At 36.7% G+C, this 14,664-nt stretch overlaps 1 protein-coding gene across 1 annotated transcript; it reads right to left on the bottom strand.

Annotated features, from left to right (window-relative positions):
- Window positions 1–58: 58 nt before the first annotated feature.
- Window positions 59–12,141, bottom strand: LOC111702399 (uncharacterized). The gene is made up of 10 exons (XM_023474069.1): window positions 12,042–12,141; window positions 11,265–11,392; window positions 10,754–10,915; window positions 9,117–10,462; window positions 8,140–8,339; window positions 7,589–7,665; window positions 6,955–7,059; window positions 6,525–6,666; window positions 6,025–6,102; window positions 59–156 (listed from the first exon to the last, which is right to left on the bottom strand). Exons 1-10 carry the CDS (start codon window positions 12,126–12,128, stop codon window positions 73–75), a joined length of 2,409 nt encoding a protein of 802 aa, XP_023329837.1. The 5' UTR covers window positions 12,129–12,141; the 3' UTR covers window positions 59–72.
- Between the last annotated feature and the right edge of the window lie 2,523 nt (window positions 12,142–14,664).

The raw sequence follows: 14,664 nt of genomic DNA, 5'->3' as shown, positions 1-14,664 counted from the left end.
AAGTTCTACATAGAGTTGGTTGACTCTTATAGATTAAGTTTAGTGTGCAGGCAAAGATGGGTTCCCAATTAATTAGACATCTTGTGTATCCCTGAGTATAAGCCAACCAAACCAAAGATCAATCATCATGAAGTCAGCTGTGCTGGGAATATTATTCTGCAAAGAAGATGATAATTCAAATATTATCTAGTATATTATGATATTATTATTCAAGATTAGTTTACCCTAGAGCTGAGTATTGTATGGCAAATTTTTTGAAAATTAGCAACAGAAGATTCTGTCATAACAAACAACAAAAAAACATTCATTTTGAAATTTGAAAGTAAAAAAACAGATGTGTTAAAAAATACTTTCGTAAACTTTTTATGTTATTGAATGTTGCCTTCTAATCTGATCGTTAACTGCATGATAACTCCTAGCGCCGTTAACAATTTCTAGAATGTGTACCATAAACAGTCCATTCACAGTCCTATATAGAGTAGCTGCTTCTCAATTTAATAGATCTGTGTATAAGCTACTCTTCATAGTACTGGTGAATATATGCGTTCTCCTTAGGGTTTCCAAATTTTCCTACAATCTCTTTCGCGAAATTTTGTTCAGCCAACTAAAATGTGAACGAAGATGAAAATTTTCGGTAAATATTTTCCGTGAAGTTCGTTTAAATTTTCGACTTTTCGTTATAAATCTTTTTCTTCGCAAAAATTTTCACCATCCCATTTTTGCGAAATGTTAACTTTCACCAATATTTTAATTTTCGTTAAAACCTTTTGTTTAACCTTATCACTGCTAGGGGGGGGAGGGGGGTGTTTTCCACCACCACTAGTGTGGTTTTTTCTAAATAACTTACATTAAAACGCTTAAACTTTTTCACTTTTTCAACATTATTTGTGAACAAATTTTTTTTATGCATAAAGTAAGGGGTCGGATCAGTTTTAGTTTAACAAGAAATCTGGGATTTCATATACCTAATTTATTCATTATCAAAGATTTCGAACTATTTACTAATACACGAGAAACAACAAAAAGGAGGGGTTGCAATAAATTGTAAAAAAACTTGAATCCAAAATTAATACCTAGCTGCGTTAGGCAAAACACTTTCAATCTTGAGTCAATCATTAATCAATGGATTTTCTTAAATATTGGAAAAAAATTCTGAATAAAAGAATACTTTCAAATTTTCATTTCTCACAATAATAGCTTTATTAAAACAAATCAATTTGGCTTTTAACCATAACGTAATGTTATGCAAGCACTCATTAAACTTTTAAACTATATTTTCAGCGCACTAAATAATAATGAATCTGTGCTATTGTACTATATCAGAGAAATCTAATTATTCTCTACTCATAAGGACTAAAATAAGTTCATTCCGATCAGATATCAAAGGAAAAATGAAAGGGGGTATAGGCTGAAAGCTAATCACTTTAGCTCTTGATCGCAACCCATGAAAGTTTTATCATATGTTCCTGTCTCGAGAAATATGATATAAAACTGTGTAAAAATTATACGAAAATTCATATATGTAAAATTTTGAAAATCCAAAACTTAAATCACATGACCGGAACTATCACCAATGGCAGAGTAGTATACTAGTCACGTGTCTCCGCCTGTATCACGTGACCACTTTACTGCACTGCCATTGGTGGAATTTCTGGTCAAGTAATACGGGATGAATTAAATCTATTAAAAATAGAAATAACAAATATAAAATTAGAATTGGAGTAAACGTAAGTTATAATTAGCTTTCTCTGGGATATCATTGTTTTCAGATTGGTTGCTTACTTGCTGAATTGATCCATCTAAACCCACTACTTTTATACAAAATTTTATATATATTAATTTTTGTTTAAATTTGACAAAGTTGTATATCAATTTCTCGAGATAGGAACATCAGATATAACTTTCATGGGATGCGATCGAGAGCTAAAGTGATAAGACATATATATGTTACGTATAGCTGGCCAAACGTTCGTTTTTTTAATTTGAAAAAAAAGAATAAAAAAAAGTTTCACAGGCAACGCCCGGCCATTCAGCTGGTATTAAATATAATGTAAACAGTATAATATGTAACTTTCCTTTTCCTCTTCTTTCCTTATCCTTTTTTAAATTTTTTTTATTTTTGGAGGTTTTCAAATATTTTCTTCTGAAACACTTAATTTAGTATATTTTCATTATTTTTCATAAATAATTACTTACTTACTTACTTACTACCCTTACTAGATGTGAAAATAGAAATGCAGAAAGTCAATGATAAACAATTATTTTATCAATTTTCATAAATACGATTTTGAAACTAATATATTAAAAAATTATTGTTTCTCCTGAGATATTTGCTAGTTTAACTTTTTGCTATTAAATAATATTGTGGCGCCCCTGGTTCCTGGAATGCAGTACACAGCATATTCCATACTTCACATGTTATTGTTTAGATTATGATATACTGCATCTAGTATAAATACTGTTTTTGATAAATATATATTCAGTCAGTTTATTTGGTCTTATTCATTTGGTCTTATTCCTTTCGTCGCTACATTTTGGTGACCCCGACATGATTCTTTTGTCGGAATTAAATTCTCTCGTTGAAGCGCCCGAAATTGGTTTCTACCGAGTCCCTGCTCTTTTCATACTCAAACACCAAAGTAAGGTTTGGACGATCCATCAAGCTTCCCACCTTCTGGACGGACTCCCCCGAGGTGTGGTTCCTCCAGGCTGAGGCCCAGTTTGCGATCAAGCGCGTGACGACTTCTCTATCCAAGTTTCACCACTGTGTTGCAGCCCTTCCCCAGGACGTTGCCACTAGCCTCATAGATCTGATCCGTAATCCAACTTCAGGTCCCTATGCAACCCTGAGAACCCGCCTTATCCAGATGTACACTCTCAGTAATTTCCAGAGGTATCAGGCTCTCCAGAGTATCCCAGTTCTGACTGATCAAAGACCCTCAGAACTCATGGATAAAATGTTAGTACTCCTCCCTGAAGATGAGAAACCTGGTTTCTTTTTCTTAGGCCTGTTTATGGATCGTCTCCCTGCAGATATTCGTTCCCATCTACTGACGGAATCAATTGCTGACCCTAGACGGATGGCTACCAGAGCAGACGAACTATGGACCGTTCGTGGAAGAGTTAATGCCGTCGATGCAGTTTCGTCTCAAGACTACAGACCGATGGAGGATGTATCGCTGGTATCTCGAAGCTCCAGAACCAGGTCCTCTTCTAGTCGCACTAGATCCAGCAGTCCAGGGGGATCTACATCCTCATCTACCTCCTCAGAGTGCTGGTATCATCGCAAGTGGGGAAACCAGGATAACCAGTGCAGGTCGCCATGTTCTTTTTCGGGAAACTAGTTAACGGCGGGGATGTTGTAAACATGGTTCCCGCCGAAACCCACTCCTCACCCCTTTTATTCCTCAAGAAAAAGCTCAGCTCGTTGATACCGGTGCTTCTGTGTCAGTGTTCCCTCACCTTCCACGATCACCTTCAGCTCCAGGTTCTGGTGTTCAGTTGAGAACCGCTGACGGATCCCCCATGGACACTTATGGTTCCCGCTGTTTAGCTCTACAGTTTGGTTCCAGACGTTTTGAGTGGAATTTTTTGCTAGCCAACATATCCACGCCAATTTTGGAATCAGATTTTCTACGCCACAATCACCTCCTGGTTGACATCGCAGGTTCTTGTCTCCTTGACTCCTCGACCCTGTAACCAATACCCGCCGTTTCATCTTATTCAGTCAACAGCAAATCAGGTCTCTATGCTGCTCTCCTTTCTACCCCTGAAGAGTTCTGTGATCTCCTGTCCGAATATCCTGATGTTGTCTCCTCCAAAGGTTTTTTCACCACAGATCCAAGGCATCCAGTCCTCCACACCATCCCCACATCGCCTGTCCCGCCAGTTTTTGCCAAAGCCCGACGCCTTGACGCAGAAAAGCTGGAATCTGCAAGGAAGGAGTTTGCGGCCATGGAGTCTGCAGGGATAATCCGACGCTCTTCCTCTCCGTGGGCGAGTTCCTTGCACATGGTAAAGAAGCCTGATGGTTCCTGGAGACCTTGCGGCGATTACCGCCGCCTGAATACTCAAACTGTTCCTAATAGATATCCCCTTACTAATATTGCAGATTTCTCATCTCGACTTCACGGTTCCAAGGTATTCACTAAGCTGGACCTAACCAAGGGGTATTATCAAGTTCCAATGGCTCCTGGAGATGTGCCTAAGACAGCGGTGATCACCCCCTTTGGCCTGTTCGAATGGTTGAGGATGCTGTTTGGTCTCAGAAACAGCGGATGCACCTTCCAAAGATTGATGGATCAGATTTTTCAAGGACTTCCTTACTGTTTTGTATATGTGGATGACGTCCTTATCTCCAGCCCCGACCTCAGCTCTCACCTTAAACATGTTCAGACCGTGCTTGATCTTCTCCGACTCCATGGACTCAGTATCAACCCTGACAAGTGTGTTTTTGCAGCTCCTGCAGTGGACTTCCTTGGTATGAGGGTTTCAGGTTCAGGATGTATTCCTCTGACGAAGCACACCGAGATTATCTCCGCCTTCCCTCGTCCAACAGACAAGAAGGGTTTACAGAGGTTTCTAGGGATTCTCAATTTCTACAGAAGATTTATCAAGGCTGCAGCTGGTCTCCTACGTCCTTTAACTGAGGCTCTCAAAGGTAAATCTCCAACTCTAACCTGGGACCTAGAGATGAACCAATCCTTCGCAGCTGCCAAATCCATCCTGGCAAATGTTCCTACTCTGGTTCACCCTGATCCCTCCGCCAGGATATCCTTATCTGTGGATGCCTCTGGATCTCATGTTGGAGCAGTCTTACAACAAGAAGTATCCGGTTCCTGGGCCCCTCTTGCGTTTTATTCCAAGAAATTATCCGCCCCTGAATTCAAGTATTCCGCTTTCGACTGTGAATTGTTCGCTGCCTACTCTTCTCTCCGCCACTTCCGCTTCATGCTAGAGGGTAGACAGTTTATTTTGTTCACTGACCACAAACCATTGACATATGCATTGTTTAGAACATCTCCGCCCTGGTCCGCCATGCAGCAAAGGAGATTATCGTTCCTGTCTGAGTTCAACTGTGAGATCCTTCATCTTCCTGGTCCGGAGAATGTAGTTGCTGATGCCCTGTCCCGTCCAGAGTCCAGCGATGTTCCACACAATCCTCTGCCAACGACTTTGTTATCCGAACTCCAACCAGTTGCTCCGCCTCCAGTTCCAGGAATATCGTTCTCCAAAATGTCTATCCTACAGCAGTCCTGCCCAAAGATTGAAGTACTCAGACGTTCATCAACTTTATCTGTTATTTCTGTTCCGTTCTCAGGTTCCATCCTACTCTGTGACACCTCCACGGGCAACCTCCGCCCCCTGGTTCCAGAGAAGATGAGAAGGTTGGTTTTCTCGTCGATTCACCAGACCGGCTCAAACCTGTTTTCTCTGATCGTCCTCTGGTTCCACAGTTGCCTCCCCAACGTGGAAGACCTCCGTTGGCTCCGGCTCCGTTGGCTCCGGCTCCAGCTTTGTTGGCTCCAACCTCTCCAGCACCTCTCCAGAGAGCCCAGAGAATGAAGAAGAGAGTTAGATTCTCACCTCAACAGCCTTCTCCTCTCCCAGTTCGACGGAACCCTCGAAGAGAAGTCGGAGATAAACATCGAGCTCTTCATCAACTTCATCACCTCGATGCTGGGGGGACCCCTGTGGCGCCCCTGGATTCCTGGTAATATGATAATATGCAACACATTTTGGGGGGGGGGGCTTACCAGACACTCCGTCAGAAATCCCACAATCTGCTTGATTCAAATTGGAAATAAGTTACGATTTTTATCCAACGAAAAGGGAACAAAAATTTAGCGAAAATGGACAAAATTTTTTCGTAAAATGTCGAAAGTGCATCAAAATTCGTGAAATTTGTTAAGTTTTGTTTGTTAATTTTTGTGAATTTTGTTCAACGAAAATTTCGTTGGAAACCCTATTTCTCCTATCTGACTGGTGCTATGATGAATAAGTATTTTTGATACAACATATCACCTTTATTGAGGCCATAAGGGAAACAAGAACCAGCAAAGCAGTTAAGGAACCCATGAATCTATCACTGAAGTTTTCTAACTAAATGGATAATGATTTAATATCAAAGCCCCCCCCCCCCAAAAAAAAAGTGAATATACATGTATTGTTCTGAAAATTATACTTAGAAGAAAATTCTTGCATTTACTTTGTAAAGGACTTTTTTGTTAGGTTGACCATTAATGGAGATTTTACAGTTCAGTCAGGCTTTGAAGTTAGCAAGTTTCCATTGAATAAAAAGGCTGTCAGCACTGTCAGAAGAAATATTCATAATGTGATCAGCCTTCTATAGATAATCAAAGACAATGAAAAATTGGGCTCATTTTAAGTATGCAAAGTTCCTTTAGTCCTCCGATTGGTATGTATTTGGTCTCATTGTTTAGTATTTACTAAATTAGATGAGCATACAGACTGGCTCAAACAACTTACTTTAAAAATAGGAATTGATTAAAAAATTGTTTAACCTTGATAATAAGAGTGAGATAAGCCAGGAACCAGAGAAGAAATGTTTGCATGAAGATGGATATGAGAAAGGGTGTGTAGAGCCTGTTCAGTTCAATGGATATCTTAAAGATGCTCTCCTTACTGTCAGTGAAGTTACTCCAGCTAAAAAATTGTTGCTTTCAGTCTGGATGCATGTCAGGATTCATATCTGTATAGATTCCTGTCTATTTTGGCTCCTGTCTACCTTGGTTCATGTCTGCCCATGTTTCCTAACTACTTTCTGTGTTACTATCACCTTGATATCTATCTGGTTCAACTAATATGCATAATAACAAAATGGCAGAATTATTTAAAAGTGATTTTGACTACAAAAGTATAAAAATAAATTTCAGAAGTCTGCTGCAGACACTATTCCAAATGCCCTGACCCACTGATGAAGAAAGTTTGCACCTAATTTTACCAACGCTGAACTCGCTCAGTGTTCTGCTCCTAGTGTATTGAACAGCATGGTGTTCAAGTTCAGGAATCATCTTCAAGTTCTTGTGCGGACCAATACTGAAACATAGGTTGTTTAATACAGTGTCTTAGCCAGTTTAGAGGGGGAAGGCAAGCCACACCACCTGTTTAGCTTCCTATCCACAATTTACTCACAAACATAGACTCACTGGAAAGCGCTCACCCGTAGCGCTTCCTTAACCTAACCTATATATCTTCTAGCAATATGTCTTTAATTTAAGGGTTGATTTAATATTTAAAGGGGTCATGGGTAAATGGGTAAAATTCATCTAAGACCTATTAAGTTTTGGTATTAAAGTAATAAAAATCTATTTTGTATCAATTATCATCATGTGACATTGCCAAAGGGGAGTTTATTAGTCATTTATAGCTGGAATTAGGAATTAAAAATTAAACATTTTGCTGGAAGATACATGGGTGTCCTTAAGGAAGCGCCATGGGTGAGCACTTTGCGGCAAGTTTATGTTTGTGAGTTAATTGTGGATAGGATACAGGTGTGGCTTGCCCCCCCATCACCAGTTATATAACAGATTAAATTAATAAAGTTCAAGTCAGGTTAAGTATTTACCTCATAGCAATTTCTACAAAACAAACTTGTTCATCGAAAGGAAAATTGACAAATTTCATTTCACAGTAGAACTCTCCCTGTATCAACATATTGTTAATTTCATTTTTAATTTTAATTAAGCAATAACAGGTTTATTAGCAACCCCAAAAATAAAAAATAAAAAATTTTTAAATGAGTTGGTAAAAAGTGTTTTGTTTTGCATCCTGTTTGATTCCTTATTTTGCTTTGAGGATTTTTATAAGGAAACAGATGGCACTTCATCAAATTATATGCAAGGAACAGTGTCATGTAAGCTCAATACTGACCATAAGCTTGGGTTACAGGTTTTGGGATTACTGTGGTGGTAAGAAACCCATTTTCCATGGTTTTGCACTCAAATCTTTAAGTATTGTATTTTTCTAAACTTCTTTCTCTCCAATTCTGCCTCTATATCATGAAGCACAACTTTGGCTTTAATAGAAAAAAATATGTAAAAATAAATCTTTTGTAAATGATTTGTGAAAGTCAAAACCAAAACGTTGGACAGTATCAGCAGGTTATGAATAATAAACCTTATATCTTCTGATAAGAGAAAGCATAACATCCTTTCCATCATAAGCAATAGATTCAATTGACTGCCCAACATCAGGGGCTTTAGGACTTGACAATGGAATCGCCTGAAGTTGAAATTTTGAATCTCCAATAGTCTTTCCCAGCATTCCATTTGGAAAATAAATCTGGTGTGGAGCCCAAATAGAACGCTTAGAACCATCTGAAACATTATATGTTTACAGAATACAGGATTGATACATGCATTTTTTTAAATTCATTATAATATGAGACCAAGAATGTTGAGAATAAAATCTTGTAAGCAAGACAAATATCAAGATAGAACTGCTGCAGTGCCATGTGTATTGATGGGGTATTGTAAGAGTCAAACTGTTAGAGTAACCATGCATATATATTAGATTAGATAAAGGTTTATTGCCTAAGTGAACTGCTACAGTAACAGAAGAATATAGTTTATTGTCTTGATTTTACATCCACAGTAACCAGAGAAATATAGATAGGGTGTATTGTCTTGATTTTTCTGATACAGTAACCAAAAGAGCTGTGAAGTTTAGACTAATGCATTTTCTGAACTGTGTTTTAAGTCATTAATTAAATATGTGGGACTATTGATTCAATTAAACTCCCATAGTAGTGGACGATGGTGAGTATTGGTCTTCAGAGGACGAATTTAAAGAATTTGAGTCATGGTTCCAAAATCGTTGGTTCCACTTGAAATTGTAAGTGTTTTGAGATTTGAGCCAGGGCTCAATTGGTTCTTGTTTTTTTGTGAATCAGTGATGTGGTTTTAATTCTTTGAATTCGGCCTCAGGAGTTCTTTTTATTAAAGTCAAAACAAGACCAGTTGGAGGTAAACCAGCACTTCTAAGCTTGGTCTAAAAATTAACTGCCACACATCCAATGCAAAAACAGAGAGTGTTCAGTCAATGGTAAAAGAGTAATGGATATTATGTTGACTAAAGCCAAGGTCATATTTTACCTGTAATATCCACAGGATTGCCTGAAAACTCGGGAGAGTTTGTAAACACAATTGTAGAATCTATCCAACTCATTTCCATATCAAATGTCAATGTTATGGTGGAGTGTATTGTGTTTATTTCATCAAATTGTCTGATTGATACTGCTGCTTTCACAAATGTTTGTTGACCATAAGAATTGGGAGGGTTTTCTGTCGAAGAATCAAACATTGGAATAATTTTATTACAGTTCTTTTCATCTGAAAGATCAGCACAGTCAATAAAGTTGTTGCAAAGTTTAGCTTTCTTAATGCAATGACCAGAATTGCATGTAAAATGTGCTTTCATATCACACACTGACAATGTTAGAACTGTGTTTTCATCTAATACATCACAAGAAAGGTCACTTCCAGTCCAATTCTTTCTACCAAGAGGATCAAATGTATTGATTTTGATTTTCAAATCTTGATTCCGTTGACCATGATTTATGGTCCATTTAGAATCTCTCAGTTGTATTTGACTCCCTTTAAACCCATCAAACTGCAACCCTGAGTCAACATGATCCAAGTAGTATACATAGTCATACAGGCTCTGGGGGCAAAGTCCTTTTACTGTAAAAAGTGGCTCCTCTAGAAAACTACAAATAAAACATGCCTGTAAATTTATACAATCCTCATAAGTCCTACTCATCCAAAAACCGTCTGAGGTCATCATACCACATTTTCCATCTTGAGATAACTTTTTGAAATTTGAATAACTCCTATTTTTTAAGTTGTCAGAATTAGTAGACACAACCCATGTATCAAAATTGATCCAGAAATCCATTTTACAATCTTTTGAGTTGTTGCCTAGTAGCTGCAGCATTTGATCATTGTCTTTCTCAGAAACAGGGGTATGAAGGTGACCTCCAAGTTTAGAGCAATAATCTCTAGAAGAGTTATATGCCATTCTGTGTTTTATAACAATTTGTTTTTTAAACGGTTCACAGAGAGTTTCGTATTCAATGGTTTTCATATTTGATCCATGGATGGTCATATGTGTGTGATTCCATCTTGCTATATTTCCCTTTTGTACAACAGAACAATTTGATAGAGCAAGTAACGTATCCTTGTTAACAGGGAAGTTCCAAACATTAAATTCTGATATTCTGCCCCGGAGTGTCTGATGAGGATCAAAATCGCTGTTTAAAGCATCAGGTTCCTGGCCAATCATTAATGAATAGTTTGTATTAGTCTGTCCCAACTTTAAAAGTTCCGCAAAATGAGATGACATTTGGTATTTAGTTCTAAAAATTCCATCAACCCAAACCTCATTTGTTCCATCATTGCTTAGCCAGCAAATATGAATCCATTTCCGATGCGGTAAGTCACTAAATAAATTTTGAAGATCACATATTGACATCTTTGGGACTGGAAATACAAGATTAAAGCAGCTAATTCAAAATAAAATATTAATTTATATCATCATTCCCTACCTGAGAATATGTAACTTTGGGAATGAAAGACAATATAATTATATTACCATGGCATTATTTTAAACTTGTACATTTTCTAGAATAGTTTACTATTTATAGAAAGTAAAAACAAATTCTCCAATCTTGACCACATAATGGGGTTTTCGGAATTACTGAATGGTGTTTTTGATTACAAAAAATTGAAACCTGGCAACTAGTTTCCCAAAATTCTTACTCCTGCTGTACTCTTCAATGAACAATTGTACATTTTTGCCATCGCTTCCATCTTTTACTTTAGGTTTTAAGAACATTCCAGTTACATAAAGGTCCTTAGTGTCATTGGAAACAGCTTGAAACATCCAGACAGTGCTAAAAATTACTTAAAAACCACCTCATGGAAGAAGCAACACTCAATATCCATTCTTGGGCACAGGAAGTTGGCAAAATTTATTATGAACCCGCAAATTATTTTACAGAATCTCTCAACAATTGGTTCTGAACCATGCAGTATTTAGTCATCAAATTTAATTATATAATATAATTGACTATAGAATTTAGCATTTTGATAGGTTGAGAATAGGATGATCAGAGGGGTCGGAAATTTTTGCCAGCTGCTGGGAATTCAAAATTATTGTCTCATAGCCTCATATCCCTTCTCCTCTTTTTCAAATATTCTGGTTTTAAAATTGTAACTGTCGGAATTTCATAAGCAACTTACCTTATACTTGAACCATAGAACTTGTTGTACATCCAAAAGCAAAGTGAAATTGAACGGAAATCAACTGAACCCCATGCTCCATTATCTGGATGCATTTCTATCCAATCTGTTATACCAAACTTATCTTCCTGAATCAAACTATGAATTAGAAATAATGGAATGAAAGCAGAATGACATGTTTAAATGTTTTTTTTTTGAATATTTAATCATCAAACAAATCTTATTAATCCATGGTATTACGGTTTCAAGTACCGGGTGGATTTTTAACTAAGTAGTACAGTACAATTACAGACTATGTAGCAAAAGTTAACAATCAATTATCATCAACTATCATCATTGTTAACCCTATCTCTGCTGGGGTACTTGAAAACCAGGATACGCTGGGGGGGGGTGTTGCCTTATTTTATAGGCTTTCCAAAAAGCTAAAAGTTATCTAAATTTGACAACTAAAAGTGGGTCAAAACTAAGATTTAGTTTGTTACAGAAAAAAGTAGTCATTCAGACAGTTTGCCTGAGGATTCAGGCAGTTTGACTAAAAACCCACTTTTAGGACTGAAGACAGGGCTATGGTTATTTAGGAAAAGTCAGAAAATTTCAACAGCCTCAGACGAATACTTTTTGAGTTATGTAAAAAAAACTACAGGGGGGGGGTCAAATTGCCCCCCCCCCCCCAGCAGGAATAGGGTTAAATACTGAAAAATTTAGGAACATCATAACATCAAGGACATGCCTAGCCTTAGTAAGCTTTAAAAGCGCATGTTTGGTTTTACTCAAGACCTGAATGGGAACAAAGAAGGTTTGAAGAGAAAATCCAGCTTTCATAAACAGCAATAAGAACATTAGTGCTCCTACCAATGAATTCATCTTTGCACTGAAAAACTCTTATTTCTGATTACTTTTTACGATTTTTTATTAAAAATGGACAACATAGATTTACAAAAACATTTCAGTCTAGTAGATACTTCAATTAATTAATTAATGGTATCCTATTATGATGTCTTTTTAAAAATTTCACAACACCTTTAGTGTCTTATTACAACCCAGCACTCTTAAAGTTCTTTTAAAGGAAATATGTAGTTATGTTTTTTTTTTTGAAAATCGAACCAGCATTTAAGAATTATGATCAATTTGTTTGAAAATATCATAGATAAATAAATAAACATAGATAGCTTATGTACGCAAAATCACCAAGAATTGTACAGTCCGCGAACTCATACTTCTAGGGGTTAAAGTGTACTTCAATGATAAGCGGGGTGGTTTGGTGTTTTAATGGATTTCATAATTGTTAAACCACTCAGGAGTGAATTTTATTTTGAGAATATCGATATATCATATCGACGAGAACTGAAGAAGGACATGAGAAGGACTAAACTAACTTAATTTTCTCTCTTCAGAACTCTAGTACACCACAAGTACTCAATGACATAAGAACAGCCAATGTTCACAACCGACCTAGTTAATCTATAAAATAGGAATATCTTTAAAAGGCGTGGTTCCTAGCTTGGCGGAGGGGGGGATAGATAAAACTCCTAAATTGATTATTTGGCCGCAGTGCCGGCCCCCTAGCCTGTCCTAGCCGCGGCGCTCGGCCCCCTAGCCTGTGCTAGCCGCAGCGCTCGGCCCCCTAGCCCATCCTAGCCGCAGCGCTCGGCCCAGAAATAGTCTTAACCTAACCTAACCCTCAATAATAGGAGTTTTATCTATCCCAACCTCCGCCAAGCTAGGAACCATCCCTCTTTAAAACATCTCTTTTATTTCTTTCAAGATGAAAAATGTCGTCTTATCCGCAATCTATCTTTATCTATGGAAAATATGAACAAAATGATAAGCTGGGATATTTCACATGTTTTTATATCTCCAACTTTCCGATCAGAATTTTGAGAATAATGATCCTAATTTCCAAATTCTGTAACTGCAAGTAAAAAAAGTTAAAGTTTCTGTAGTGAAAACCAGAAAACTGCAGAATAGAAAGAGGACTTTAAAGTGATAGTTAAGCATATTTTATGTTGTTACAAAGCAAATAGTCATACTAGTCGCTTATTTGAAATCACTTTTTAAGTAAAATGGGTCTTTTTACACTGCACTTTCGCTTGGACTATTGAAAGTCAAAACTTATTTCAGAGTTTTATGGTTTTCAATGTACTATCAGTGATGGATATATCATATAGAGAATGAAATGAGTAACCATCTTGGAAAAATGTAGAAATTACAGAAAAGCTAAGTTAATGGTGTATTCCATATATCCTATGAGTCCAACTATTTACTGAAGAATAATTTTGTTAAACAGGGTGTTAACCAGTTACTCTATTGATTTCAGATACTTTTAAAAAGACAGTTCTTGGGTATAAAGAGGATTCCAGCAGAGGATAAGTAAAAATCGTTGCTTGCAAATTGCTCATTTTTTACAAAAATTGTAACTCGTAAAATTGACGAATTGATTTTAAGTTGATTGAAGATTTAAGAGTTATATGTTAGTATAGCTTACCCAATAAGGTACTTTAAACTAAAAGTAAAATGGTTTGAACATGTAATTTCCTTCCCAAAAATATTAATTAGTTAAATACAAGCAAATCGTAAACCAAGGCTTTGTTTTTGACTCAGTATATAGTCAGCTTGAATTTGAAGTATGGAAGTAGGACATCCCTAGAAGGCTGATTCTTTTTGACTAATTTGTTATTGTTATGATTGATTATGAAGGGTTGTCGTTAACGGTCTTTAACAATCATTGTCCAAAATTTAAAATAAATTACCTTTGTTCATGAAACGACAAACTAAAATTAAAAATTAACTTCTTCCTTTCTAAATTAAAAAATGCAATTGTTTTTGAAAACGACTCTTTCGTTTTTGAATTTTTATTACGTTGTTAACAAAACGATCAGAGCTGAAAACTGTAGAATGTGATACCCTTAATCCCGATCTATTAATTAATCTGGAGATTAAATTCATGAGGAAAACAAGCAATATTTAATCTGGAGATTAAGAAAAAGAGTGGATCAAGCATTAATCCCGATATCCACCATTCAAAAGTTCCCAGCTCAGTTCGTTTTTAGATAAGTGAAAACCATCCATCCCTACAATAGCATATAAAATATTTACAAAAAAATCCTTTAGTTACTATTTTTAAAAGTAAAAAATGTCTAGGCCATTAAGGACAAAAGAACTAGAGGGGCCAAAAGCGCCCCCCTCCCCAGCCTGTTTAGGGGGTGGTTAAGGTAAATTAGTTTTTATCATATGCGGCACTCTGATTGGTTAAAGCGAATTTCTGTGCATCAACTGACGTCACATTAGGGTTATTGTTGAATATTCGGGACCAGTTTATTGAAATAAAAAAGTTCCAACAGGATATTTCTAAAACTCCAATTTTTTCTTTTTCAAAAAAAGAGATACATTCTGTTTAATG

The sequence above is a fragment of the Eurytemora carolleeae genome, unplaced genomic scaffold (assembly GCF_000591075.1).
Source record: "Eurytemora carolleeae unplaced genomic scaffold, Eaff_2.0 scaffold498, whole genome shotgun sequence".
Lineage (NCBI taxonomy): Eukaryota > Metazoa > Arthropoda > Copepoda > Calanoida > Temoridae > Eurytemora > Eurytemora carolleeae.
The sequence above is the reverse complement of the archived record's forward strand: the minus strand, read 5'-3'. Positions and strand labels throughout refer to the sequence as shown.